The sequence below is a fragment of the Cryptomeria japonica genome, chromosome 2 (assembly GCF_030272615.1).
Source record: "Cryptomeria japonica chromosome 2, Sugi_1.0, whole genome shotgun sequence".
NCBI classification, from domain to species: Eukaryota; Viridiplantae; Streptophyta; class Pinopsida; order Cupressales; family Cupressaceae; genus Cryptomeria; species Cryptomeria japonica.
In genome coordinates, this window is record NC_081406.1 from 542,139,850 (window position 1) to 542,167,842 (window position 27,993).

The 27,993-nt window shown below is 36.2% G+C and overlaps 1 protein-coding gene across 2 annotated transcripts in view; it reads left to right on the forward strand.

The window, feature by feature from the left end:
* The window catches only part of LOC131066784 (uncharacterized), a 262,967-nt gene that overhangs the window by 54,832 nt on the left and 180,142 nt on the right, over positions 1-27,993 (forward strand). For both annotated transcript variants that reach the window (XM_058001633.2, XM_058001632.2), the window contains exons 3-7: positions 4,159-4,296; positions 7,378-7,488; positions 7,591-7,641; positions 7,799-7,899; positions 26,755-26,842. In XM_058001633.2, the coding sequence (XP_057857616.1) occupies positions 4,159-4,296; positions 7,378-7,488; positions 7,591-7,641; positions 7,799-7,899; positions 26,755-26,842 (489 nt within the window). The remainder of the gene's footprint in view (positions 1-4,158; positions 4,297-7,377; positions 7,489-7,590; positions 7,642-7,798; positions 7,900-26,754; positions 26,843-27,993) is intronic.

Sequence of the window (27,993 nt, forward strand, 5' to 3'; positions counted from 1 at the left end):
GATGCTGTGTTTAGCACAACAGGTTGTGAATTCAGCAGAACATAATTCATCCCCATTATTTGACCTAAGAGTTATGATCTGATGGCTTGACTCTTTTTCAACTAATGCTTTAAACCTCTAAAATTCATTAAAGACATCTGATTTTACTTTGAGAAAAAACACCCACATTTTTTTGCTGAAATCATCTACAAACAAAAGACAATTCCTAGCACTAATGACCGTTGCTGTATTCATTGGTCCACAAACATTTGCATGAACCAGTTGCAGTACCTTGGATGCTCTCCAAGCTTGTCCATTGGAGAATGGAGTTCGATGTTGCTTCCCTGTATGGCAAGTTCCTCATACACCATGTGTCTGTTGTTGAATCTCTTGTTAGCCTTCCACCAAATTCTCTTGAGCCAACTATGAGAGATATGATAGGTTGAGATGTCCATATCGCTAATGCCAAAGAGTGCTTATGGAAGAACTCTTCATAGCCGTTGCAATGCCTTGAGACTCCCTAGTATCAATCAGCCTGCAAAATCCATGATCCTTCAGGCCAACGACAATTGTCTTCTTTGACTCCTTATCAATAATGTGGCACTTGTGTGTACTAAAGACAACATCCAACTTCAGATAGTGTCGCATCATCTGATTGATAGAAAGCAGATTCAACTCCATGCTCGAAACATAGTATACGTTGAGGAATATGAGATTCATCCCACCGAATGTAATCTAAATTTGTCCTTGTTGACAACCATATACTCTTCACCTCCTCCAAAGATCACTGAATCAAAGCAAGCCGTGTACTTCGTGAACCAATCTCTTCTGTGCGTGAAATGTCGACAAGCTCTTGAATCAATGTACTAGGTAGATGATTTCACTCGGTTTACTGGTCTTTTGGCCATAAAAGCATAAAAGGTAGACTCCTGCTCATTGTTCTTTGCAACATGGGCCTTCTGTTGAGACCCTCCTTGGTTGGATTGCTCGTCAGCCAACCGTTTGCGACATTGCTTCTTAATGTGGCCAAGCTTACCACAGTAGTGACATGTGATAACCTTCTTGGAGTTGCTCTAGGTTTACTCTGTCCTTTTGGTTGAAAGGACTTGCCTTTACCTTTTCCTTTGTCCTTGTGTTTGGTAGTGAAGGCTTGTTTTGTTGGTGATGATTCATTGCCGCTCCCAAACTGTTGTTTCCACCTATCTTGCTGCAGAAGCTTGTTGCACAATCTAGAAACTTTTAGGACAACATTCATTGATGTAATGTTGAGCATCTCAATGAAGTCTATTTTTTATTGTGGTAAAAAATTAGTCAAAACCCTTGCACGAACTGTGAGGCACAAATCTAAAGGCAAAAATTCTGAGGTACTCATAAAAAAACCCTTGATTTTTATATAAAAATTCAGTCAAAAAATCCTGAAATATTAAAAAACCTTTTGCTAAAAATGGCAAACCCTAGGTCGAATGCAAATGACCCACTATTCTTCTGAAAATCGTGAAAAAAGAATGAAGCCCGACGCAGAAAACAGACACGATTTTTAAAAAAACCGCCAAAAAAGCTCAGTTTTATCCAAAAATCGGTAAAAATTTCTGCAAGTAAAAAATAATCCACAATCCATCTATAGCAAACCAAATCCTGTGCCACACGAAAAACCTTAGGTGTGCGGGAAAATAGAAAAAAAATCAGAACAAAAACCCTAGTTGCGGATTAAAAGCCACGATTTTTAGTAAAAATCGTTAAAAACTCTAGAATTCGTGTGAGAAGAAGAGCAAAGTTGCGCGGTTTGCAAAGAGAGGCGTTGTGATTTTCAAAGGAGCTGGTGTTAGAGAAAAAATCCGTCACCAAAAAACCTATCGCGATTTGAAGAATTATGTAAAAACAAAAAATGACGCGATCTTCAGCAAGGCAGTGTGATTTTTCACGTACCCAACACGATTTTTCAACACAAAAACCTCCGCGATTTTCAGCACAACACATGATTTTACTTGCATAAAAGAAATTCGTGAAATTACAAATATTAGGCCCACGATTTCTCAGATGACCCCAAGATCCTCACAAAAAACACTTTGTGATGCTCAAGAAAAACGTCCACGAATCACGAATTCGAAAAACCCTGATTTGTCTTTTCAGAATTATGATTTTTTATTTTAAAAAACATTGAGTAATAAAAACATGTAAAAATTTTACCAAAATTTTTAGGAATAAACCATGAATTTTGTTTTTCAAAAAAATTTGCCAAAAAAATCTTCACTGGATCTGATACCATGAAATGGTAATTGCATAATCTATAAATGAAGAGAAACGGAATACATATAGGCAATTTACATTACAATGTTTCTAAACAAAACAATCAAAATAAGAAGACAAAATTAGAAACTATCTAGCTAAACTAACTAATTAACTAAATGACCATTAAATAACATAATAAATACTTGAATAGTTGAGGGGGTGCTGTTTCCATAACTTTGTTATAAATTGGAGTTTGAAGATATTTACTTTACTGCCGGTGTAAATCAGGTTTCAGACTTGATAATATGCTTTTGGATATCATAAAATACATTTCAGTGGTGTTCTATGAAGTTTCATTCAATTTAATGCCCTTTTATCCAAGACTAGCTGACTAGTTTTGGTGAATTTTGGGGAAGTTTGGTATAATATTTGTGAATCTATTTTCCAGATCTCAAAGTAATATTAAATTTAGAGTTGAGGACATTACATAATTATACCTTAGTTGCCTTATTGATTTATCCTTCATAGGAAAACTTAACTTTTAACTATTTACTTATTCACCCAAGTTGTGAAAGCGTCAAAAAGAGATAAATATCAATTTCTGACCATACCATAATGTTTCAGAGGGCTTAGAAAGATGAACTTTAGCAACTGGGCATCAATCTAGAAATAGTTTGCTTCTTCAAGAAGTTTGGAGAGCTCCCAAAAGGACAAAACATTGTAAAAGTATCATGAGGCTTACCACGTTCACTTGAACTCACTGGCATGAACAAAACTATTGCTTGATAAATCTTGTGCTCTCCAAGAAAGTTAGAGTTCTCTCTTGCACACCAATTACCCTATGGAAAAATTGGGTGAATTTTGAGAAACCTTGGTATAATATTTGTGAATCTATTTTCCAGATCTGAAAGTAATATTAAATTTAGAGTCGAGGACATTACATAATTATACCTTAGTTGCCTTGTTGATTTATCCTCCATAGGACAAGTTAACTTATAACTATTTGGCTACTCACCCAAGTTGTGAAAGCATCAAAAAGAGATAAATTTCAATTTCTGACCATACCGTAATGTTTCAGAGGACTTAGAATGATGAACTTTAGCAACTGGGCATCAATCTAGAAATAGTTTGCTTTTTCAAGAAGTTTGGAGAGCTCCCAAAAGGACAAAACATTCTAAAAGTATCATGAGGCTTACCACGATCACTTGAACTCACTGCCATGAACAAAACTATTGCTTGATCAATCTTGTGCTCTCCAAGAAAGTTGGAGTTCTCTCTTGCACACTAATTACCCTATGGAAAAATTTGGAAAATAGGCTAGTTGTTTTCAAATTGATTATGCTTGAGAAGGAGACATTATACTTGCTTTAATGAATGACAGCTACCATTGTTTAAACTTTAAGGTATTCAAAGAAAGTATTCCTTAGGTCATCTATATACATTCATGATTTATTATTCTTATGTAAATTGTGAATTTTTTAACGACTTGAGTTAAACATCTAATGGCTCTTGGTTATGATAGAATATACATGTATTGATAAATGTACATAATTGATGGATGATTGAAGGGAATGCTAATTAATGCTTATTCTAGATTTGGTATTTTGATTCTTCACTTCTGTGCTTGGATTGGGATGTTTAAACATCTTTATGTGTAATAAATCAATAGATTTCTTCGTACCCCTAGATATATCCATAGTTAAGTATTCCACAATTGAGTAGAACAAAACTGTGCTTATCTAGAAATTTCTCCAACTTAAACTACATCTATTGTAAAGTTGTAGAGATTGTGGTTGGTCATTGATTGAATTATATTGTGGTTATACTTAATTCCCATGAATTCTGTCTACAGTCAGTATAAACAAAAACATAATGGTTAAAAGATCATTGTTGAGCAAATACTTCTTGCTGCATTTTGATGAATTATTCATGGTGGTTTTCATTTTGCAGCCTGATATGTTTTTAAAAGTACGACCTCGTTGTGAAGCACCAAGGCGTGATATGGTGTATCCAATTAATTACATGCCGTGTCGCTTTGTCCGCATCTCCTGTTTGCGCGGGAATCCAATTGCAATATTTTTTGTGCAGGTAAGGTCTTGCTTTTATTTGTCCATTACTATTCTTTCTTTTAATGATTAGGCTCTATGATTGTTCGATTCCATATAGAACTTGCTTTGACCATGAAAATCAAAGCCATAAATTTCTCCGAAAACCAACTCTCATGAGACCTATCCCTTATGTATCTACATAAAATTCATTTAAATTGCAGTAAATTCTTTTAAAAAGTATTTTTTTCCTCTTGTCAAATTTAAAATTTGTGAATTTCAAATATTAATCCATTTTCCAAACTATTGGTTTGTTACAATTAAAGTGCACTAATGGTCAACAAATATAGAAGACTAGTAAACAATTTCACATGGATAATTTAATCTTATAGATGATCTGAAATTGAAAGTAATGAATTTAAGTTTTGAAAGATTAAATAAAGTTCCTTATGGAAATACTTTGAACATTTTATATCATGCAGAGCCTTGAGCCTATAAGTTAGGTACTACAAAGTTTGTGGCTATTTCTTGGATTGTTTGTCTATGTCCATGAAACCTATTTGTCTTCTCGTAACCAACAAATAAAACTGTCAGATGATGTGTGTAATTTAGAAGAGTAAGGGAGTAACGTTGCAGCTCTGATACAGCTGCCAATCATAAACAATTTGACATTAAGGGAAGGAAGAGATTATCAATCAATGAGTTCAGAATGACCGGTCCAAGGAGTTTCTTGAAAGCCCAATGAAGAGTCTGATGCAGGAGCATCTAAGAATTCTTATAATCAACATCAACCAAACTACTTCCTCTTTTATTTTCTAATTTTATCAATAACAATAACTCTGAATATCAAACTACCTGTGAATACAATAACTCTGTTTTTATCTTTGATAAATCACCATTTATCATCTGTCTTAAAACTGTCCAATAGATTTGCAACTACTTATCAGTTTGTTTTAAACCTGTTAGTGGTGGGAGATTTTACACATCTGGATGATAACTCATATCAGTTCTCCATAATTCCCAGATGAGTAGGGGAGTTCATCATATCTTGTAAATGCAATAATTGTAAGATTTCTTTCTTGTAATTGTAATCATTGCTTACTCCTGGACTCTTTTACACTGGTACTGTAGGTTAATAAATGCTAGAGGTACACAATAGTTGGAACTTGGAAGGCAATACAATTGAATGGGAAGATAGTTGTTGATGTCTTGAAAGATGGTTTTAAGTTTATGCTTTTTTTCACTTTCAACAAGTCAAAAGCCTTGGGTCTTCCAGAGCATATAGTGGATGCATTCCTCCCATGCGATTGGTTTATAGATCAATGGAACACCCAAACATCTTTTAATAGCATCCTTTAACAAAAATATGGCAATTTGAAAGATGCCGTTTAGGACTGAGCACAATTCTGATAGGTTTGTTTGAATTTTGAATCTTTGACAGCATGACTTGTTTGGGGTTTTTTGTCAATTCTGACGTTTATACTTTTTTTGAAGTTCTCTTGCTTGAATATTAGAGTCACATAAAATATAATGGCAATATAGAAAAGAATTAACACTGAAATAAGAATTAGATATCTGATTTAATGACAGCATTTATCTAGAATCAAATATGGAGACATTAGAAGCCAGAATTGGTCTACCAAGGGTCCAAGCTCAACCGATGGGCCTTCTTATTGCACTGAAATCAAGGAATGGCTGATGAAGGATCCTTCTCAAGGCAATTAGGACTCCAAACAGCTTAATTATGTTAACAAAGTATTACTGAAACAATTTGAGAGAAGACCTCGTACTACCAAGCATTCTTTAGAACTTTACCAGGTAAAAACCCTTACTTCCAACAATAATCGATTCGCTCTCTCTGTTGAAGTAATTACCAAGGAGTTGATTGAAATGCTGTTGCTGATCCCCAGTGATGAGTTCTGAGCAAAATTCAAGTTCCAAAGACCCTGAGATTATTTTCTTGTGCTTCCCAGGCAAGGCACAGCTGGAGCAGTACAGCCTGCATTTAATGGCATCAAAACTGATGGAAATAACCTGCAACCTGCCCAGATCTGCTGTCTTAGGTCTGCCGATGCCAATGGAGGAGAGTTTTCATTGATTCTAACCTCTGTTGGTCAGATTCGAACCTTGTGTGCTACGTGGGAATGCTGGAAGTGAGGGGGTAACGTCCCACCTTCCACCAATGGAGGATTTTCGCCCTCTTCAGGCTCCCAAACCTGAATTCTCTGCTGCAAATTGTGCTAAACCAGAAATTAGACTTCAAAAATGTAATAGAATCAAAAGGTATCTCCAAAAACCCACGACTTCCTCCTTTATTCACCTTTACCCTAAACGTATCACAAAGGCATCTCCCAAAGATTCCATTGGAAACTCTCTCTCTCAAACTAGCGCCTAGCTAGGAGGGTGAATTCATCATGATAAAAGTTACCACCTTTTAAGTTATATTATTTGCCTAGGGAATCGAACAAAGGGGTGAAATTAAGTTGTGACTTAAATAAGTTACTTTTATTAATATTTTCTATTTATAGAAAAAGTAACTTATAATCTTTTATAAGCTTTTATTAGCTTATAATATAAACTTTATTAAATAATTCTTCACCAGGCTCCAATAATTGACTAAGTATAGCTCCTCCTGGTGAATCCAACATCTCCTAACCCCATCATTTGTCTGCGGAGATGACTAACAGGCAAATCTAGATTCTTGAGATATCACTAGAAAAATGGGGACATTACACAATTCTTGTAAATGCAAAATGATAGATCATGTTGATTAATTGGGTATTTGTTGGGAGTTTGTGCAGTTGTCTTCTTTATATGGGATACACTCACTTTGCCTGTTGGATGTACAAACATGAGAGAATGCAGGGAAAGATAGCATATCTGCCTAGAGAGTAATTGGAGTACCCTGGAATCTCACTGAGGATGCTTAGCAATCTGCTGTACTTGTTATTAGAAATAATAAAACCTTGGTTTCCCTGAACATATTGAATTTCACTTGCCTGGTCAATAGTGGTAGACCCTATGCAGTTAATAATTATCATTTAGTATAAATTTGAAAATTGAATATTTATTCTCATGGGTGGTTTTTTCCAGGACATTAATAGTGTTCGTTTTATTTAAACAGTTGATTGGAGTCCCTGTGCCTGGACTTGAGCAAGAGTTTCAACCTGTTGTTGACTACTTGCTGCCACACATTGTCTTGCATAAGCAAGATACTCATGACATATACCTTCAGGTGTGTTCTATGTTTGTTACTATAATGCGATTTCATACCTATGTGAGTAAAAGTATAGTGGAGCTTTAGAGTCTAAATTGCTTACCGTGGGTTGTTTTGCAGTTACTACAAGATGTTACGTGTCGCTTATCTCCGTTTCTTCCTCAACTAGAGGTATGTATTGCAAACTATCAAACATGTTAATAGGATTTTGCAAGGAACATTGAAAATGCTTAAGCATTTATTAATATTTAGCATCACTTATAAGTTGCCCAGTTGTAATACATTTGGTTCAAATCACTCTCATTCTTTTGTCTTGCATATATTGCAGTCAGAACTATCAAATTTTGCTGAAGCTGTGGAATCTAATATCCGTTTTCTAGCAATGTTGGCTGCGCCATTTTATCCTATTCTATGTATTGTTGGGGAAAGGTTGGTTAATCTAATTTATGCGAGAAGGTATCTTGCATGGTACACATACTTGAATGAATCTCTTTTGTCATGTATTGAAAAGTTTAGCAAGGTTAGGCCACATAAATCACTATGATATGGTGCTACTGTAAGTTTTGGTTCAAATTGCAGTACTGTTGTCTAAAAGCTGTTCAAAAGATGGTTCCTCGAAATACGGTCAAATTTTCTAGCATGTATTGCAGTCTGAATTATCAAATTTCTGAAGCTGTGGAATCTAAATCTGTTTTCTAGCAATGCTGGCTGGGCTATTTTATCCTAGTCTATGTATTGATGGGGAAAGGTTGGTTAGATCTAGTTTACTTAAGAGGTATGCAACATTTTCATTTTATGCTAGAAGTGATCTTGCAAAGTTAAATAGTAACAGATACTTGACTTTAACGAATCACTTTTATTGTGTATCCAATTTGTTTAGCAAGGTTATGCCACACACATTGCTTTTAGATGATGTTACAGTAGTTTTTGGTTTAAATCGTCGTCCAGTTGGCTATGAAGCTGTTGAAAAGATGGTTCTTGGAAATACTGTTATTGCAGATGGTTGCAGGCAGAACTTGTAGGTTTGGAAAGATTGTTTGTTCTTGATAATATTGGTGATTTAGCTCAGATATTTATGTTGGTTTGCTGCTGGGAGAATGTTTAGTATGTCTATAATATCAATTATTTCTGTCCAATCCTATCCTATTTTGAAATTAAGGAAGGGGTTGCATCTCATAGATAAGTTTTTAATTTAACTAATTGGTTTGCCCTTCTGGACCTGCTGGTTTGGGTCTAATTCAGCTTGGATCAAGATCCAGGTTTGGTTCAATGGGGGAGTGTGTTGACGTGTATTTTGTACACCATCATACACAGAATAAAATACCTAAAGGCATCTTATCCTCTCTTGAATAAAGTCTCTAACTGCTGAAGATTCGCATGAAGGATCAGTTAGGATGACTCCAATGTTCTGGTTAGTAGGGTCTCTACGTGTGGATAAGCACCAGCGGTATGATGTGATTTGTTGTGTCCTCAAGGGGCCTTACACTCCGAAAGTCTTACTAAACTAAAGAAGGTTTTCAAAAAATAACAAAAGGATAGGGTTTGCAAGAGGTCTAATCTAATCTAACCCTAAGAATGACTTCATGTGGACAAGACTTGGCAAGATTCTACCAACTTCAATTTCGCCATAAAATAACAACTTAATTGAAATTGATGCGATCTTCTAAGGTAACAAATGATTTTCAACGCATCAAAGATCAAAGATACTACCACATAGGTACATATCCAAGATACAATAATGATTGAAGGTTAAGTGATTCAAATATCTCTAGTTGACCACGCAAGGCGTTCCTACAATCAGCAAGAAGCTAGTGGTTTGGATTATGAATCCTACCAAAGATCGAGTCTCACACTATGTCCTTCAAATTAACACACTACTTTGATTGAGCATGATTCAAGTAAATTGAACAACCATGAAGATAACCAAGAAAGCTGCAACAAAACACCATAACTTCAATATTTCATTGATTTCAAAGTCATCATATACAACAATTGCTTGAATTCCTTTCCTCAAACTCAATCTTGCAACAAAAGTAAAATTGCTTCTAATCTCTCTAATACATCAAACTTTCTCTCTAATCTCTTAACTATCTCTATTACAAATGAAATGAAAATGAGGGTATAAATAGCATCCTCAATTACAATGAATGGTCCAGATTGAAAGCAGATCAACGGTCAAGATCATGACACCTAAACCCTAATTAGGGTTTGTTACAAATAGTTCCCCTTTTATTGCACAACATTAAATGCATAGCCAATTATAAATTTGGCACGAAAATCTAGGAGACATAGACCAATGACAATTAAGGTGCCATGTCATCTATAACAACCTCTCATCTAGAATCTTATTCCCTTTCCAATGCTCCTTTTTAGCATATGCAATGAATCTTGACACGATTCCCTCGATCTCAGCAATTGGAATCTCAGGAAGATTCTTCATTCTTTCTTCCAAGTGGATGACCTGATCAAATGCATCTAGAAGAGCTGCGTCCCATGTAAGTTCAAGTTCTTTAGTCTTTTCAATCAGGAGCATGGTAGCAAACATCTGGTCCTGTTGCTCATCTGTGATATTGACGTCCTTGCAAAAGATGACCTTGATTCTATATTCCAATTCTTGCAAATCCACATCTGTCTCAACTTCGATCCTCCTGCCAAGAATGGTACGTAGTACCTCAAATACTCTGTCCTGGATCGGATTGATCACCTCCTCAACATGACTGCACCTAGTACTGATGTCCTCAAAGAGAACTTCCTTCATCTGGAGTAAGGTTGACCACTGAAGTAAACTGTGAGGTCCTCCATCCATAATCTTTTCCTGCGCTAAGACCTTCCTCGACGTTTGTCTAATTACTTTCGAGACAGGAATGATAACATCCTTGGTATGAGCAAAAGCGGCCACTGTTATCATCAAATTGTGGATAATCTCAAGAACCTGAATAGCCCTATGAATAGTCTTCATCATCCTTGTTGCAAATTCTAAGGCAACTGTATGAGATTTATCCATCCAAGTACTCATACGCTGGACCATACTCCTGAATCTCTCTGCCTCACCAATTGATTGAAGGGGAAGTGCTTGTATAGGTGATCTTGCTGGATCCTGACGTCCTAAAGGCTGATTGAGATGGCTGAAATATGTTCTCCATGCACCGACCTCTCTCTCGAGCTTTCTACTCTTCTCCATTTCTTCTCTAAGCTTGTCCTTCAATGCCTCAAAGGAATCGGTGGCATCATCTAGTGTCTGCTCGGCTGTGGATGGACCTAGCTCAAATGTCTCTATATCATATTCCTCTGCTAGGATCTCACCCTCATATTTATCTACTGCCGGTGTAGCTATCTGTAATTTTCTGGATCCAGTCTCATCTCTAATCATCTTGGACATCTTGGTAGCCTTTCTCTTCTCTGTCACTTCCTGGGAATGTCCAACAAGGCTCTCTAAATCAATCACATTGTCTTCGTCCTCGATCACAATTACCTTCGTCAATCTTTCCTTCAACCAATCTGGGATGGCTGATCTTGTCTCTCTAACCTGTATCTCCTTATGCAATATTTCTTCTTCTCTGTGAGGAGATGTTACCTCGTCATTGTTCTTGTCTTCATGTAGCTCATAATCTTGGAGAGATCCACTTGGCGACCCTTGAGGTACCTGTCCTTCTTTATCATTCTGAACCATCGACTCCATAGACTCTTCCACTTCAAGTGTCCTTTTCTCTTGTCGAGAAGATGTACCGGATGAACGATCTCGGCTGGCCTCTTGTTTCTTCTTGGAAGATTCTCTCTTTCCAGGTCTCTCTTTCCTCTTCGAGCCTCTTGGATGGAGATCGCCTTCACTTGCACTTCGAAGATTGCCTTCATTTGCATTTCTGGGATTAGGATTACCTTCGCTTACACTAGCTCCACCTTCGGCTGGCTTCTCTTCCAAAGTGAAAGTCATAGCTATGCCTTGCTCTCTCAACTTCTGATGCTGCACATCAACCCATCTGCGAGTACAAGACAAGACTGGAGCCATCAAAGCATCTAGATCCATGACCTCGGGCTCATTCCAATCTAACCTTACTGATTTGCTTTCTCGATCATAGGATGACTGGGGATGTCTGCCACTGTCCTGTGCTTGGTCGGCCACTCTGTAAATCTTGCATTTCCTGATGAAATCCAAAGGCAATCTAGAATGCATCTTTCTTTTCACTTCAAGATCGTCTAAGAGATTCATCATAAAATCTTCAATCTGAAACTCATGCTTAAACTTCCTACCAACTGTCTCCTCTATATATCCATGTGGATCAAAGCTTTCTCTCAAAGCAAAGAATGAAAAAGAATACAAAGCTAACTCCTTCTCTGCGTCATCCATGGCTAAAGCATTAGGGCATACCTCAACTGAATTGCCCAATATGATAGGTACCGGAGCTCCATTTCCATGTCTGTGTCTGAATGCCTTCGCATAAGCTGCCAATTGTCTTGTTACTTCAAGTAACACTATTCTGTCTGTCGGATATCTTGGCAACATGTATGGAGGTGAAGGACATCCATGAACTCTGATATAAGTAAACTTCGGAAATTGGATAAACCAAGCACCGTACCTCTTTACTAGTTCCTGTGCATCTTGAGATAATCTGTTGTGGATCCCACCTTGCAACGTCCTTGTGATGTTCATCGTGAAGGTATCATTAACTAACTTGTAGTTGCTTCCTGGCGGATGATGCAAGTGGACATAGGATTCACAAACTCTGACCTTGCCGGGTCCTCTTCCAATCACTCCTCTGTGAGGTAGTCCTGCGTACTCGAAGCTCCTGATCAAGGCATAGATGACGTATGAACTCATGTGGAAGGACTTGGTAGCTTTGAGTCTCCTCAACTGTACGTCCAAGCAATGGCTAATCATTCTAGCCCAATGAATTGTTCCTTTACCCTGAACTATCACCTGGATGAAGTAGAACATCCACTTTTCAAAATAAAAAGCCTGAGGGGCTCCTGTGACTCGGTTGAGCATTGTAATCAAATCTCTGTACTCCTCCTGGAAATCAATCCTGTGTGGTGTGTTCGGTACCTTGCTCAGGCGAGGACGACTCTTGAGTAACCAGTTCTTGTTAATGATGCTTAGGCAAGCATATGGATCATCTTCGTACATTGACCTGGCTCATTCTATGCTCTTGTAGACCATATCTCTGTGCTCTGGAAGATGGAAAGCCTCACTTATAGCTCCCTCTGAAAGATACGCCAAAGTGTTTCCTTCCTTGGACACGATCGTTCTGGATTGAGGATCATAATGACGAGCACACTCGATTATCAACTCATGACATTGTACTGCTGGAGGGAAGCCGGCCGCCTTAATGATGCCACTTTCAATTATCCTCCAGGCGACAGGTGATGGCTTGCCAATGTAAGGGACATCTCGAAATTTCTTTGTGTTGAAGTTGCCCAAGTTAGTATCTCCAATGTTGCTCCACTTCGACACGATCTTGGTCTCCACTTCTTCGGTCTTTTGATCTTCCTTCATGAGAGCTGGACGACTGGTGGATGCTCCCGCCTTAGGGGTCGCCATACCTACACAACATTTCACAATAAGTAACTGGATATTGCAATATATATCATAAATTAGAGAGTAAATTTTAGGAAACATCATGATAAGTCTTTGAGTTATCATTTCCTAAATAACGATTGAGCTAGGGGAATTCAAAATTCAAAATTCAAAATTTAAGCTATGACGATCAACGATTCAAAATTTAAAACAATAAAACCAATATCGCCATACCTCCCTTGAGAGCTAACTCTAAAATGCAAAATAGAGGAATTCGCCTAGGCAAAATTGATATTAGATGGCTTCAACGTGATCTCCTCTTCAAATTAGCAACTTCGCCACCTTTCAAGTCTTTGACGTGATCTTCCAATATCCTTGGCAAGTTCGCACAATATGAAATTTTAGATTCGCACCCCCTTTGATGATACTTCACACCACCTTGCTTGAAACGAAATTCGCTCTCTCTAAACACAATTCGCACTTTCCTTTGTCTTCCTCAAATCGCACTTGAATGTGGATGATAAAATGATAATGTGAAAATGAAAATCTTCACCAACCTTTATAAGCGCTCACACCTCAATTACTACTAGGCCGACCTTGGTAAAATTAGGCAATTAAAAATGATTTTTTAAATAAATAACAAGGCCGACTTCCATAAACCAAGCGCTCTATTTGATTTTAAATTAATAATTAATAATTAATTATTAAATGCCATCGTTTATTAATTAGTAAATTCGATTTTTTTTTTTTTTACAAGGCAAAAAACAATTAATTAATTAATATCAAGCGCAAATTTTAAATGCCATTTAATTGAATTTTCAAAACCCATCGAATTTAGCATTTAAAATAAATTCAAAATGTTTGTTTAGCGCCAAAATTTGAAAATGGAGAAATGCAAACCTCATCGCCCTGGTCCCTGACTGAGGGACAGGAGCGATCTAGCAACTTGGTCTCGATCCTTGTGCTTTTGACGTTCAAAATCTTCATCCCTACGTTGAAGTTGGCATTTTTGCTAGGATTTTCAAACTTGAGTGACTTGCTTGTGCGAAGGAGTGCCTCTAGATGTGATATCGCCCTGGTTCCTTGGAGAGGGACAGGAGCGAACTTCATAGTTTCTCCTTGATCTTGCTTTTTAAATCTCAAATCTCCATCATAAGGCGAACAATAATGTTATTTCTTCATTCCACGCTTGTCTCACTTGACTTCTACAAGGCGTATTTGATGTTAGGAGGATTATCGCCCTGGTCCCTTGGTGAGGGACAGGAGCGATCCTTGTGCTCTAATCAACATTCTTTGTAGTTAACCTTTAACTTCTCGCTCATTGCCTTCCAAACGACTATCTTGATCTTGTGCGATCCTGCCTTGTCTTGATTTTGAGGAAAAATGAACTTTTTAATAAAAATCGCTTTAGTCCTTGTCCAAAGGACAGGAGCGATATAGCTTCCTTGTTCAAATTGGTATTCATTTGACGTTTAAAACCTTTGTATATCATCTTCAAAAGACACCTTGGACCTTTTATCATCTCGCATAACCTTGACTTAACGTGATTTTTGAGAGATTTGGCCAATGTAGTCAATATCGCTCTGGTCCCTGCCTGAGGGACAGGAGCGAACTTCAAGGTTTTGAGCTTGTCTTTGCTTCTATTGACTTGTAATTACTTTCATAATGTAAGATGAAGTCCCTTGATCCTTCCTAATCACTTAATACTTGATAAACTTTTCGAAATCTAGGCCTTCATGAGGATTTCGCTTTGGTCCCTTCCTGAGGGACAGGAGCGAACTTGAACATTTGATGCAAATCTTTCAATACTGGTGACCTTTGATGCTTTGTTCTTCATTGAGATGCCTTAAAACGTCCTTACCACCCTTTACATTGACTTGGAGAGGTTTGAACTTAGTGAAAAGGCAACATAATCATCATATCGCCCTGGTCCCTGGCTGAGGGACAGGAGCGAACTTAGTCTTGTAGGCTTCATCTCGCTTTGCTAACCTCAAAATTTATCTTCAACGGTCTTGTTATACTTCGTTTCACTCATCCATGCCTTGGAATTCGTTGTAACTTGGCAAGAAAATCATCTAAGACAACAATCGCTCTGGTCCCTGACTGAGGGACAGGAGCGAACTTGGGCATTTGGATCCCTTGTTGATGTTTTGTAATCTTCAATTTATCTTCAACGGGTTCAATTCACCTCCTTTCTTGCCTTCAATCCTAAAACTTGCTTGATCTTTGCCCAGTACATGCCCTATGAAGAATTTCGCTCTGGTCCCTGGGAGAGGGACGGGAGCTACAATGGATTTCGCCCTGGTCCCTGACTGAGGGACAGGAGCGATTTTTGCAATTTGGTCCACTTTCTTCATGTTTGTGCCTTCAAATTATATTCAATTGATAAAATGCATCTCCTTGGACCTTTTCAAATCGTCAAGTTGTTAAAATCCTGCAAGGACAAAGCAATATTTGATTTTGAGCTCCGGTCCTTCACTGAGGGACAGGAGTGATTTTGCTTCCTGAGGCATTTCCGTGTTTGTGAAATTCTTCAATTTATATTCAACGGAAAGATCACGCCTTTCTCTATCACTTCCAATTCGAAATTCATCTTGACCCTGCAGGAACAGTAAGATTTTTGAAAACGAGCTCCAGTCCTTCACTGAGGGACAGGAGCGATTTTGCTCCTACAGGCCAAAATATCATGATTTCACAAGTTTAATCACTTCTGAAGGCAAAAACAAATCATTTCCAATGCCCGGGATCAAATATCAAAAAACTCAAAATTTGGTCAAAATTACTCATTTGGACAAAATTCACATTTTCATCATCAACACTTAGACAAATTAAGACTCTGCACCCAAAATTCCAATTGAAAATAGACCATTCTGGCGAATTCATTCCATTCAAAATTGCATCCTACAAAAGGAAGCTTAAAAAGCTCTCAAGACTGACTGGACTCTGGCCTGAAAAGACAGTAACGGAAACCCTAAGGCTTGACCCTAAATCCAGACAACTGACGAACTACCAAAACCCTAAAAAGCAAATCGAAAGGCGAGCAAAAACGAGCAAAAAGAGGGGGTCCCCATTTTAAATGGGGCGATGTGTGAAATGGTCACAACAGAGTGCAAACAGGGTTCTGTTATTTCCTTGTGGGACAAACCCAGGTGAACCTTTCCAAATATGCCATCTTCCTCTGCTGCTGCAATGAACCTGCCACATTTTTGTGATTTTTTCTGCTTTTTTAATTCTGTTTTGCATTTGACTTTGACTTATATGCCTAAAAAATACCTCTCTAACCCTAAACCGTGGATTCCAAGGCACTTGGAAGACAAAAGTAAGTTACTTTCCCTCTTTGTGAATGCAAAACAAAAATATCATTCAACCTTGCCGAACATTCATTCATTATTGCTTTTGCACAAATAGTGTGAAATATCCTACCTTATTCTATACTTTTGAATTTGTGTTTTGGAATATTTCGTCTCTTTGCTTTTTTCTGCTTTTTCTGTTTTTCCGAGTTTTCAATTTTTTGTGTTTTGTTGCAATTTTCTGAGTTTTTGGTATTTGATATATAAATATTAAATACTGAAATATAAATGCTTGGAAATAATGGTATGAAATTAAAATAATAATTTCAGATAATTTAACAATAATTTCTTCAAACCCTTAATTCTATATTGCATTTAATAAATTAACATTACATACCCTTATCAGCTACTAATAATATTATTGATGCTGAAAGTACAAATCAGATACATAAATTCCAATGCCTCCTTGAATGATGATATTTGCTGATTATTGGAGTCCACAGCAGATCTGAAAACTCTCTTTAAAAAACCCCATGCAGCCTTAGAATATATACGGCAAGCCCTTGAGAGAGTATAGCTTGATTGGAAGAAGGAATGGCTGGATTTATAAGCCCTTAAACTGCCTAAATCTGCAAAATAATTGATCTTCAATCTGCTCCTCTAAATGCCCTTTTTCAACTCTATAAATCAGAATCCAATGCACAAGAATAATCTCTGGATGAGATTATCCATTGAATACCCTTGGATGGTATCTCACACCTGTAGGTATTGTCCCCTTGGAGAGTTTTCGTTCCCAAAAAGCTTGGAGCTTCAGCAAAACCCTTGCTCTTCAATTTCCATCTATTTTCTCCAAAATGAATAAGTGAATGAATGCAAAAAAAACTTCAATTAACCTTTTATAAGCCTCCACTTAAAATACTTTTAATAAATTACATTTAATTTCACTTAATGGCATTTAATAAAGTTGGCGTCCCAATTAGACTTAATAATTTAAATTGACCCCTTATATCCCCTAATAATATAAAGTCATTAATTTGATTAATATAATTAAATTGAATACTTTAATAATTTAATATTAATCACTTACTGTAATAAGTGCTAATATTGGGACATTTATTTAATTCTTCCAACTGCCCTTTAATAGTCAGGGTAGTCTCCAATTGTCTAAGTGACTTACTATAAATAATATGGGACTTAAATGCTCAAGAGACTTACTAAAAATAGTATGTTCAAATGGAGCCTGAAAGACCTCTGGAAGGCAAACCACCAAATAACTGAATCTCTGAGATGGAGAGTACTGAAACAAACAACCCGAGGGTCAGCTGGAAAGCCCCGAAACACCCACAAAAGGTCCCCTAAACACTCCATTAGCCTACGGGACCAAAGATAATAGGCTAAACTCTGAAAATAACTGATGCAGTGTTGAAAATTGATAGGTGGAGGTTCCAAAGTGATTGGTTTGCTGCTCTTATGCATGTGCAAGAGCCCATTTGTTGCCAAAGAGATTGCAGAGGAATATTTTTGTAAAACGAGGTAGTTTTTTCCTTCAAGTTCTTCGTTTTCTGTTCCTATGCATGTGCAAGAGCCCATTTGTTACCAATGAACTCTTTTGTTTTTTAAATTTTTTGTATTGTTTTCGTTCTTCTATGATTCTATGGCATATGCTTCATATTAAAAAATTAGTTAGGTTCTATATGTAATTTTTTGTTTTCATTTGTTTCAATTTTGTTGTTTATTGAATTTGTTGCCATAAGGATTACCATGGCAAGCAATTCTAGCTCCATGGGTTGACTCTACTTCAAAATAGATCCAAATTCTTCCTTTTGGAAATATCTTGATATTGTATAGTAGGTTCTAGGTGGTGGGAGTTATATTTGGATTTGCAATAGTTGTGGTGTTAGGTATTCAAGCTCGTATAGCTAGGTGAAAGCCCAATTGTGTGGCATCCTTGGACAAGGCATCAAAGCTTGCCTAGGAAGGGATGGTGCATCCATTCCTTTATAGCAAGTCATGCATATTTTACTATGCAGGAGAAATTAGATTGAGCAGTAGGCCACAAATCAAATAATTCTTTGTTAAAGAAAGAATCTAAAGGAACGAGGCCACCTCCTCACCCATCTAATCTTCAACCTATAGAGAACCACTCATTTTTTGGCCTTTACACACAAGAGATTAAAGGGAACATTAAAAAAAATATTTCACAATGAGTCTCAATTTATTGTTGACCAAATATTGCTTGTGTGTATATGCAAATTGATTGGCTTGCAATGTTATTTGATCATTGTAGTGGCAAGACATGGTCAAAGCAATTAATTAGGCTTCAAAAAAGTACAAGGGGTTAGGTTTTGACGTCTATAGCACCTTATTGCAAAATTGAGTGTAGTTTGTGGAGAATTCATTGAAGCCCTTAGGGGTGGATGGAGGGATGCAAAAAATTAGTCATTGATCAATGTCATTGCAGTTTCTTTTAAAGAGGCAATACTTTTCAATATTGTGCATTTATTACTACCATTCTCATGGGGACCATTGAAGAAGTGGGGCCTCAAAATGATGTTGGTATTGGTTTATTAGAAGAACCACAAATAATGCAATTGGCATTGGCATTAGCATTGGCTCTAGCACTAGCACCGACACTCTCATGCTCATTTAACATTTTCAACATCAAGTGCATCAAGGTGGGAAGTGGAAGCCTCCAAGTTAGTATGCTTTGGCTTGATATCCCACTTTCTTGTGCCATCTTCTTTGTAGCCATACTGTTTAAGTGAAAGGAGATGTAGCTTTGAATGTGCATACACTAAGTTCTTTTCCTTTTTTCGAGTGTAGCCAATTGTGCTATATTGAGTGGATGAAGGAGTATGTGCTCCAATTTCAATTTATGGCTAGAAATGCGTGGCTCTCTATAGGTTGAAAATTAGAAGGCGATGAAGGAGGCATCATTCCTCGAGACCCGTTCTTTAACAAAGGATGATTTGTCTTGTGGCTTGCTGCTTGATTTGCTTTTTCTTGCTCATTAATATATGCTATGATTTTTGCTTCTAGAATAGTTATACCAATTTTTTCTAAGCAAACTTTGATGCCTAACCTAGGGATATGGCACACATGAAATTTTAACTTGATTGTATGAGCTTGAATACCAAACACCACACCCACTCTGTAATGTTTCCATTTTGAAATAGGATTTAACAATATATTATACTAATAAAATTAAAATACAAAAGAATAAAAAAAACATTTAAATTAAAATATAAAATTAAATATAATTAAAATCTAACTAAGTTAATGAATGGTCAAAAGGCATGAAATGAAAAGTTGTGACTCCCTCAAACATGAGATATAAAAGGAAGAAGAGAACCTCATTTGAGAGGGGAGAGGGAGGAGAAAAGAAAGAAGGGAGCATGTGAATCAAGGAAGAGTCAATGGATGAAGGAAGGAATGAGAAGTAAATAAGGAAGTGACTCTTCCAAAGGGCAGAAATTATGAAATGTGGTGATTGTGAAAGGTTGTGACTCTTTTGAAGGGTAGGCTTGCATAAGGGGTGTGACTTCTCCCTCACCATGGAAGATATAAAGGGAAGAAGGTCTCATTTGAGGAGGGGAGGAAGAGAGAACTATTGGGAAATAATATAATATTTAGAAGGTAGCAATGAAGTGTGGTGACCCAAGTCTTATGAAAAGTGGTGACCCTTATACCAGTGAAGTATAAAAGAGATCATTCCAATTATTCAATGACCACTTATCAATCAACATTCCAATCATTCAAATAAAGCAACAATCAAGCAGAAAATCATTCTATTAAATCAGCATACATTCAATCATTAATATATCAGACCAGCCTTCATTACATTATTACTCACCAATACCTCAAATCATACAATCAAAGGAACTCATTCAATCAATCAATTATTCATCAATCATTCAATCATTGAAGGATTCCGATTTTACAAGAATATTAAACATCTCTCTCAGAAAATCAGTTTAATACCCTAGTTGGCATGAGTTTCCTGTGCACATACATTTAATACTGTAGCAATATTTGTGACTATTTCTGCATAAGAGTACCTGTATATTTCTGCATGTTCATCATATCGATATTCTGCATATTTATAATGGATACTGCTGATATTCTGGATACCCTATTAGACATACTTTATGGTCATATCTGCTATAATAGATATGAATTATGAGATATTATTGTTGGTTTATTCTGAGTGTTACTAACTTACTAGTCATGATAGAGAGAGAGAAGTTACAGAGGAAAATGGTGTTGGGGTCACCTTCTAGGCACGCCACCTCATGGTATAAGACCAGGGAGTCCCATGAGGCCAAAGGGGTACAGAATGTGCTGCCTTTGGGCCTATGAAGGATAGACTTCCTAGGCACCCTACTGTGACAGCCCTCATGCTCTCTATCATGATGAATAAATGTGTTAATCACGAGACATAGGATAAGGGATGACGAGATTAAGGAAAATGGTGATAGGATACCTCACTAGGTATTCCACCTCATATGGTATGGGCCACACGAGGCCAAGGGGGAATGAGATCTGCCCTTGGGCCTAGGGTAGAGGGTCTTTAGGGCACCCTATCTAGTCACCCTCTTCTATGCCTTCTATGATTGGATTCTCAAGCATAATTTAATCTTGTAATTAGGACTATGTCTTGCATATATATGATTGGTGTTTCCTAATTAATAGATCTATTTAATGAAATATCATTATTGCATATTTTTAACTTACTTGCAGAGTTTCAGTCAAAGTAATAGGTATCTCTACCTCAGTCAGGGCAAAAAATGGGTATCTCTAAATTGGGGACATTACACACTCCAAATGCAAATATAAACCCCACCAGCTAGAAACTGGTTTACTATATCAAATTATTTCCAAAGGGAGGAATTTTGTTTTGTTTTCTTTTGTAGGGGGTTGGTCCATGGAGCTAGAATCAATTGCCCTTGTAATCCCAATGACAACAAGTTCAATAAACAACACATTTGAAGAATTGAAACAAATGAAAACAAAAAATTATATGTACAACTTAACTCTTATAAAAAAATTAAGCATGCGCTATAGATGCACAACATAATGAAAACAGAATAAGAAATGCAAAACAAAACAAGTTTGGCAAAATGTTCCTCTAAGATCTCCTTTGCAACAAATGCGCTCTTGCAAATGCGTAGGAATAACAAAGCAACCATTTGGGAACCTTCACCAATCAATCTTCAACTTTATTTGTGCAATGGCAAGCAAGAATGAAAGTTCAGCAAGAAAGAATGATATTTGTGTTTCGCATTCATAATAAGGGAAATGACTTTGTCTTTGTCTTGAAAATGTCTTGAAATTCATGTGACCAACCTGCGTTAGTACAGATAGTATGTGATTTGGATTGGTTTGCCAAGGTTGGAATTTGTGCTTCTACTGAATCCAATATGGATTGATGTTTTATTGTCCCTGAATCTATTTGATATTCCTACTAAAGGTGACAAATATTTCAAAGAATTAATAACTTCTCTGTGGTGGAATTTTTCAAAACCAAAAAGGATTATCATCTTATGTATTTGAATAAGTGTTTTGTATGCAAGCACTAGTTTGATATTTTTCAGTCGAAGAAATTTACATTCGGTCAGACCATCATAGCTTGGGTACTTGACCTCTTCCTTGTGAAAAATGGATATGAAGAGTCTGGCTTAATTAAACTTTCCCCTTGGACACTAAGTACTGCTAACAAGTGCTTCAGTTCGGGATTGCTTAAAATTTTACCGTCAATGAAAGCGCAATGAACTACTTTCAAGGGTCATCAATAGAAGTTTGGCTTAAGATATTTTCTTGTTAATGTGTCATTGATGTAGCAGATTCATTAGTTTATCCAAAGGGTATTATAAAAAGATTGGCCTTCATGCCAGGTGGTTAGTTTTCATTGACATTTTTGACATCCTTTTTGTGGTCTAGAACATGATAACATATACTTCTACATTCTAACTTGGAGAGTTTAGTATCTAATATCCGCAGATTCTGATATCAAGTACCTGTCATTTATGGATGCCTTATTGAGTACCTAATATTTCATGCACCCATATGGTGTGAGCCTTTCTTCTAATGAATAAAATGTACATTTCATCAAATGGATATTTGAATTTGGTTTTGTTTCTTTTACGTTGAACCACTTTTTTGTTTATATGATAGAGTGCGTTTCTGACTAATCCTTGCTCTTGTCGTTGATTGTACTTTTGAGTCCCAAGTAATTTGGTCATTTGTAGAAATTAATAAAGTTTCTTTTATTCAGTTCTTTAAGAAAGCACTAAGCCAACCTTCTCTTCGAAGATGTTCCACAACCATGTTTATGCAAAAATAATAGAACTCTTTCCAATCTTCATGTTTTTGAATTCAGTTTTACCATCATTACACTGAAAAGTCATAGGGGTTTGAATTACTTGCCCATCCCAAAATTGCCTATCTATTTAATTTACCATTCTATCTCATATGTATATTTTCAATCAAAATGGCAGACTCTTCTCTATCAATACAATCTGAAATCATTAGCAAATCTCAATGGTTATTTTTTGGGAAGGCTTTTTATTTGTTTTCGTTAGGAGGCACCTTTGAAGTGGGTTTCTCCTTATGCACTTGCTACAGTTGCATCCCTTGTACTTATAGGCATACATATTGATTAGAAACCATTAATATATACTTGTGCATTTAAAGGATTATGATAGTTGAAATTCATTACTGAACCCCTAAACAAATGGTAGCAAATTAGCAATGAAGGTAACATACTAAGGTTAGTTATCATCAAGAAAATAGCATGAACACATGCCTCATGTTGGAATTCCAGTGTGTGAAATATCAGGTAACATCCTCTCTAATACAAACTACTCTTTTGAAGCACCCGACTGTGTTGGCAATATGTGTAGTTTGTGTTCTCATTGATGTCAACTTACCTACCTTGGGAGAGAAGACATGTAAAGTGATGGTTGGTGTAATTGAAGCAGCAGAGTAATGGTTTGTGAGCAGCATAGTTGAGAGAGATGGTTTAAGTTTAACACAGTTGGTGATATGGGATCGGCATGATTGAGGATGAGCATGACAGTCTATAAGAACAGCAGATGTATCCATAACAGCATGATAGTTTGGAAGCATAGTATGTACTTGGTTAAGATAGTTGCACATTGTTTATGCTTTGGATGAGGAATGCAATCACTTTGTTTGGTTTCTTCATGTTTCAAGGAGTTAGATGAAGGTCAGTTCTGTTTTTCCTTTTACTTGTACCGGTAAGGAAAATTTTTCTAAGGTTAAATAGTATATCATCCTCGTTACCGTGTCTCTGTATTTCAGTCTGCATTCCTTTGCATTGCATGATCTAGATGTGCGGTTTTGGAGTTAAGTTTGGTAGTCTTCAAGGAGTTTATTTTGAGGATTTCATGTCAAACATTTCTACAGTAAGATTTAGAATTGACTTTTCTCCGAAGTGCACTAGAACAATGTTAAGCAGTTCATGAGAATGCTCTAAATTCCTTCAGATGGATAGATATGCTCGTGTGGACTTGTGGATATGATCAGTGAGATATAAGGGTTTATTTATGTGAGTTTCAGTTGATTTGGTGCACCGTAGTACAATATCCAAAGTGTTGAAATGTCACAGTATATCCAGGATGCTCTGTTGTCATCAGTTCAATGTGTTTCTCTACTTTCGCTAGTACACAATGATCCGATACTTCAAGAGATGGTTGTAGGGATGCTATGGATGGTCTACATTGTTCTCATCTTGGTCCACATGGTGTTTTGGTCTCTCCCTGATGGTGCAAAGGTATATAGTTGGCAGTTTTGGTGGTGTTGTTGTTTGGGCCGACAGTTTGGTTTCCTTTGTGTGCGGTTTGATCTTGACCTAGTATATTTGCTTTGGAGGATGTGGTGTAATGTGATTGGGCCCAATTATGCCTTGGGTTGATCCACATCTCATTCTATTTCATTATGCATGTGTTTGGAGCCAACCTATGTGGTATCACACGTTTCATCTAAAGGTCTTTTTTGAGCCGATCTAATTTGTGTTTTGAGATGATGCAAAGGGCATATATTGAAGATCAAATTGGTTGTGATGCTGTCAAGCAAGTAAGATGGAGTAAGTGTGTGAAAAAGGGGATTGCCACATCCGCATATGACGCATGCATTATTATTGCAGTTTAGTTCATGTTTTCTCGTTGTAAATTCATGTATCCTACTTTGAGATAGTGAGTCTCCTTAGCAGGTCTTTGTATCTTGTTGTAAGGAAGTGATCCTCTGTAGCAAGTCCATTCAAGGAGCAGTGTGCTTCCTTAGGTAGTGAGCCTTAAAACAAATTATAAAACTTATTCATATATATTGTGAGATAACTCTTATTGTGGTTTTTCCCTTATTGGGTTTTCCATGTAAAGAGATTGGTGTCCTTATGTGATTGTTGTGGTGCATGCTTTCCTTTCATCAATTCTTCATTTGGTTATTATGATTTGATGTTTAAGTTGCAAGTGAAATTGTTTAAAGTTTAAAATTAAGACTGATTCACCCTCCCCCCCTCTTAGTCTCCGGGTATGTAATAGACTACACATTTGGAGTCTTTCGTACATAAGTCAAAAAGAGTTTAATTTTGTTGGCTTAAGTAGAAAATGTTTAGGTCTTTTGATTTGTTTACATTCCATACTTTGGACTTAGAGAAAAGTTGGGTGATCAGAGAGAAATAGTTTGAAACTTGAACGTTTCTCTTCTATTTACTGAAGCATATTCAAAAGTTGGTAATGAGCAAATGCCAAATAGTAATGTGAAATAGGTATACATGTATTTGTATGTTTTGTAAAATTTGTCTTTGGAATAAATTGCTGCAAGTTGAATTCTTTCTTATTCAATATTATTGTTACACTATGACTTCTATTCTTACTATTGTTACACTATGACTTCTAGTCTTATCTTGTGGTTTCACTTGGTTTGTGAACTTGATGCTAGTTTATAATATAATAATAAACCTGTTGGAATGGACATTACAATGGTGTAAACTGAATGAAATTATGCTGCTAGTGACTTTTTAAAACTTGTTTGCTCTCCCTAATAATTAATATTGCTATGATTTTTGGGGCACAACAGTACAACACCGTTTTCTTTCCCGATAGGATTATTTGGTGCTTCCTGTGATTGAGAAAAATCTTTTATAAGGGAAACATTTTGAGTCAAGAACATTTTGAAAATAGTCTTTTGTCCTTGTTTTCACTAATGGTTTGTGTGTCCTTTCCTTATTTTGAAATAGCTCTTTCATGAAAGGGCAATCTCCTAAAATTTCTGGTTACAGCTTCATGAAGTATATATGGTCTCTCTCTTTCTGTTTACTGTTTCTTAACCTACCATTTGTTGCTTTAGATGAGGCTTCATAATTTAAACAAAATACAAGCTTTTTGCTTCATTGTCATTTCAGACATAATATTGTAAATTTTTAGTTGGCGTGATGCCTAAATACAGTGAGTCTAACGCAAAGTGTTTGGGCTTCAATTTCCTTCATTTTACATTGTAGTGCATATTGTTTTGGCATGGTCACTCTCAATTTCTAGTAGATGATGGGTTTTTGCAAATTGTCATTTGTTTAGCTATTTTTCGCTTATATGCTTCTATGTAATAACTCTGCAGACTTTTAGCAGTTGTTATCAATGCTTTGGAAGTGCTCCTCTACTCTTGGTTTAAGTCTTTAGAGTTTTGATGGGTTTCAACAACCTAATGTTCTTATGGGCCCTTCTATCTAATTATGCTTTATTGTTGTTAAGGTTTGTGGTTATTTTTTATTTGGTTATGTTTTAGTATCCTTTGCCCTTTCTTTTGCATTACAGCATCGGATTCTAGCATTCTGAAACATATAGTAACAAGATTAGATCCACACTTAACATGTATTTTTGAACTTAACAAAAGAATCCTATTTGATTCACAATCTATGAGTACCCTCCGTTACCATTACACCACAATCACTTGGACATTAAAATTGGAAATTTACTATTCATAGAGATAAGCAAACAAATTTGGTTGTTCATAGAATGTACATGTTTTATAAAGTCTCTTGTATGTTTCTCTATTTTTTTATCATATTTCCAAATATTTGATGCTTTTTGTCTTCATTATATTTGTAAATGAAATATTCTCCTGTGAGTTTTTTTTAATAGAGAATTATTTGTAGAGAGGAGTATGTTTTGTCCAACGAAAGGTTCTTCTTCTTTTTTATTTTAGATTATGTTTCCTTGGTATTACCATGATATGGCAGGACAAAATGTCCCAACCATTTTAACATGGTTTGGGATGTTTTTGGTTCCTCTGTTTTATTATTTTATCTCTAATTTGAGAAGCCTTAAGCACTCCTGTCTTCTCTTTGTGAAATTTGTAAATGAAATATTTTTATATTAACACTAAACATTTATTAGTAGAGCCTTCTGCTATTTTTTGTGTGATACTTTTGAATTAGGGGAATGAGTTGTTGTGTTGAAATTTCAGGGAAAGCGCAAAGGTTACAGGTGGAATGCTTGATATGGATCCAGTGAGAAGCAACCAAGGCATTCTTACTATATCTTCGAATTTCCAGGTGATTCTTTATTGAGAGGACCATGTTTTTCCAATCAGAGAGTCTCTTTTCTTGCTTTATATTTAAGATATTGTTACCCTGGTAGGATATCCTTGAGTGGAAATTTCAATGAAAAATGTTGTTGCTTACCATGGTATTGCATCAAATGTAGGGAAAGAAAAAATTATTTTAACACAACTTGGTGAATTTTGTTTTATTAACTTTCCTGGTTAATTCTAAGTTTAGTGAAATGATGTTTAGTTTTAACAATGTTTATCTTCAGAATTAGCTCAAAGTATTGACGGTTAATTCATGATTGAAAGATATTTGTTTTCATCATCTTCTTGAAGCACAAATGATTGAAATGATAGTGATATGGACCATACTTATATTGAGACTTGCTAATTCAATGGTGTTTAAGGTTTGATAACCAACAAATATATTCATGATCAAAATTTAACTCTGAATGAACAATCTCAACTGTTGAAAATTTTGAAAAATTGAAATGCATTTTGAAATTATATTATTTCTTATTTTTGAGCTGTGTTTATTGTACGATTGTTTCTAGCTTCTATTCCTGCTTTGGTCAAATGGCATAAGTGATCTATAAACCATGTATTCATGTGCTCATTTTCAATATGGTTGATACTTGATATTATGTCTGCGAAGCACTCTATTAGATTGTTAGTTTACCTGGAAAAATAGTTACGTTGCTTGCATTTTTCCTCTGGATGTTATAATAAGAGCAACCACAATATACCTGCTTGTTATGTTTGAACTTGAATTCCACATATGCTTAAGTTAATTTGGACATAGAATGAGGGGGTTTCGTATTTTATTTGCATGCTTCATGATATCAATGCAGGGTTTTTGGTCTAGGCAGTCATTAATGGAACTATATCTCTCTATAAGAACTTCTAAGAGCTGAGAGTCTCTGTAATGTCCCCAATTTTTAGGACGTCATTCACCTATTAGCCACCTCCGCAGGTGAATCCAGTGGTTAGGAGGTGATGGAGAGTGCAAGGAGGCCCTATACTTAGCTAATTTTGGCCTTGGTCGCTCTAATTAGAGTGAAGTTTATATTAAAATGTTATAAAGTTACCTTAATTCTAAAAATAGAAATATTTTATAAAGTGACTTTATAAGGAGGGTGAACTAATGGTAATATTATA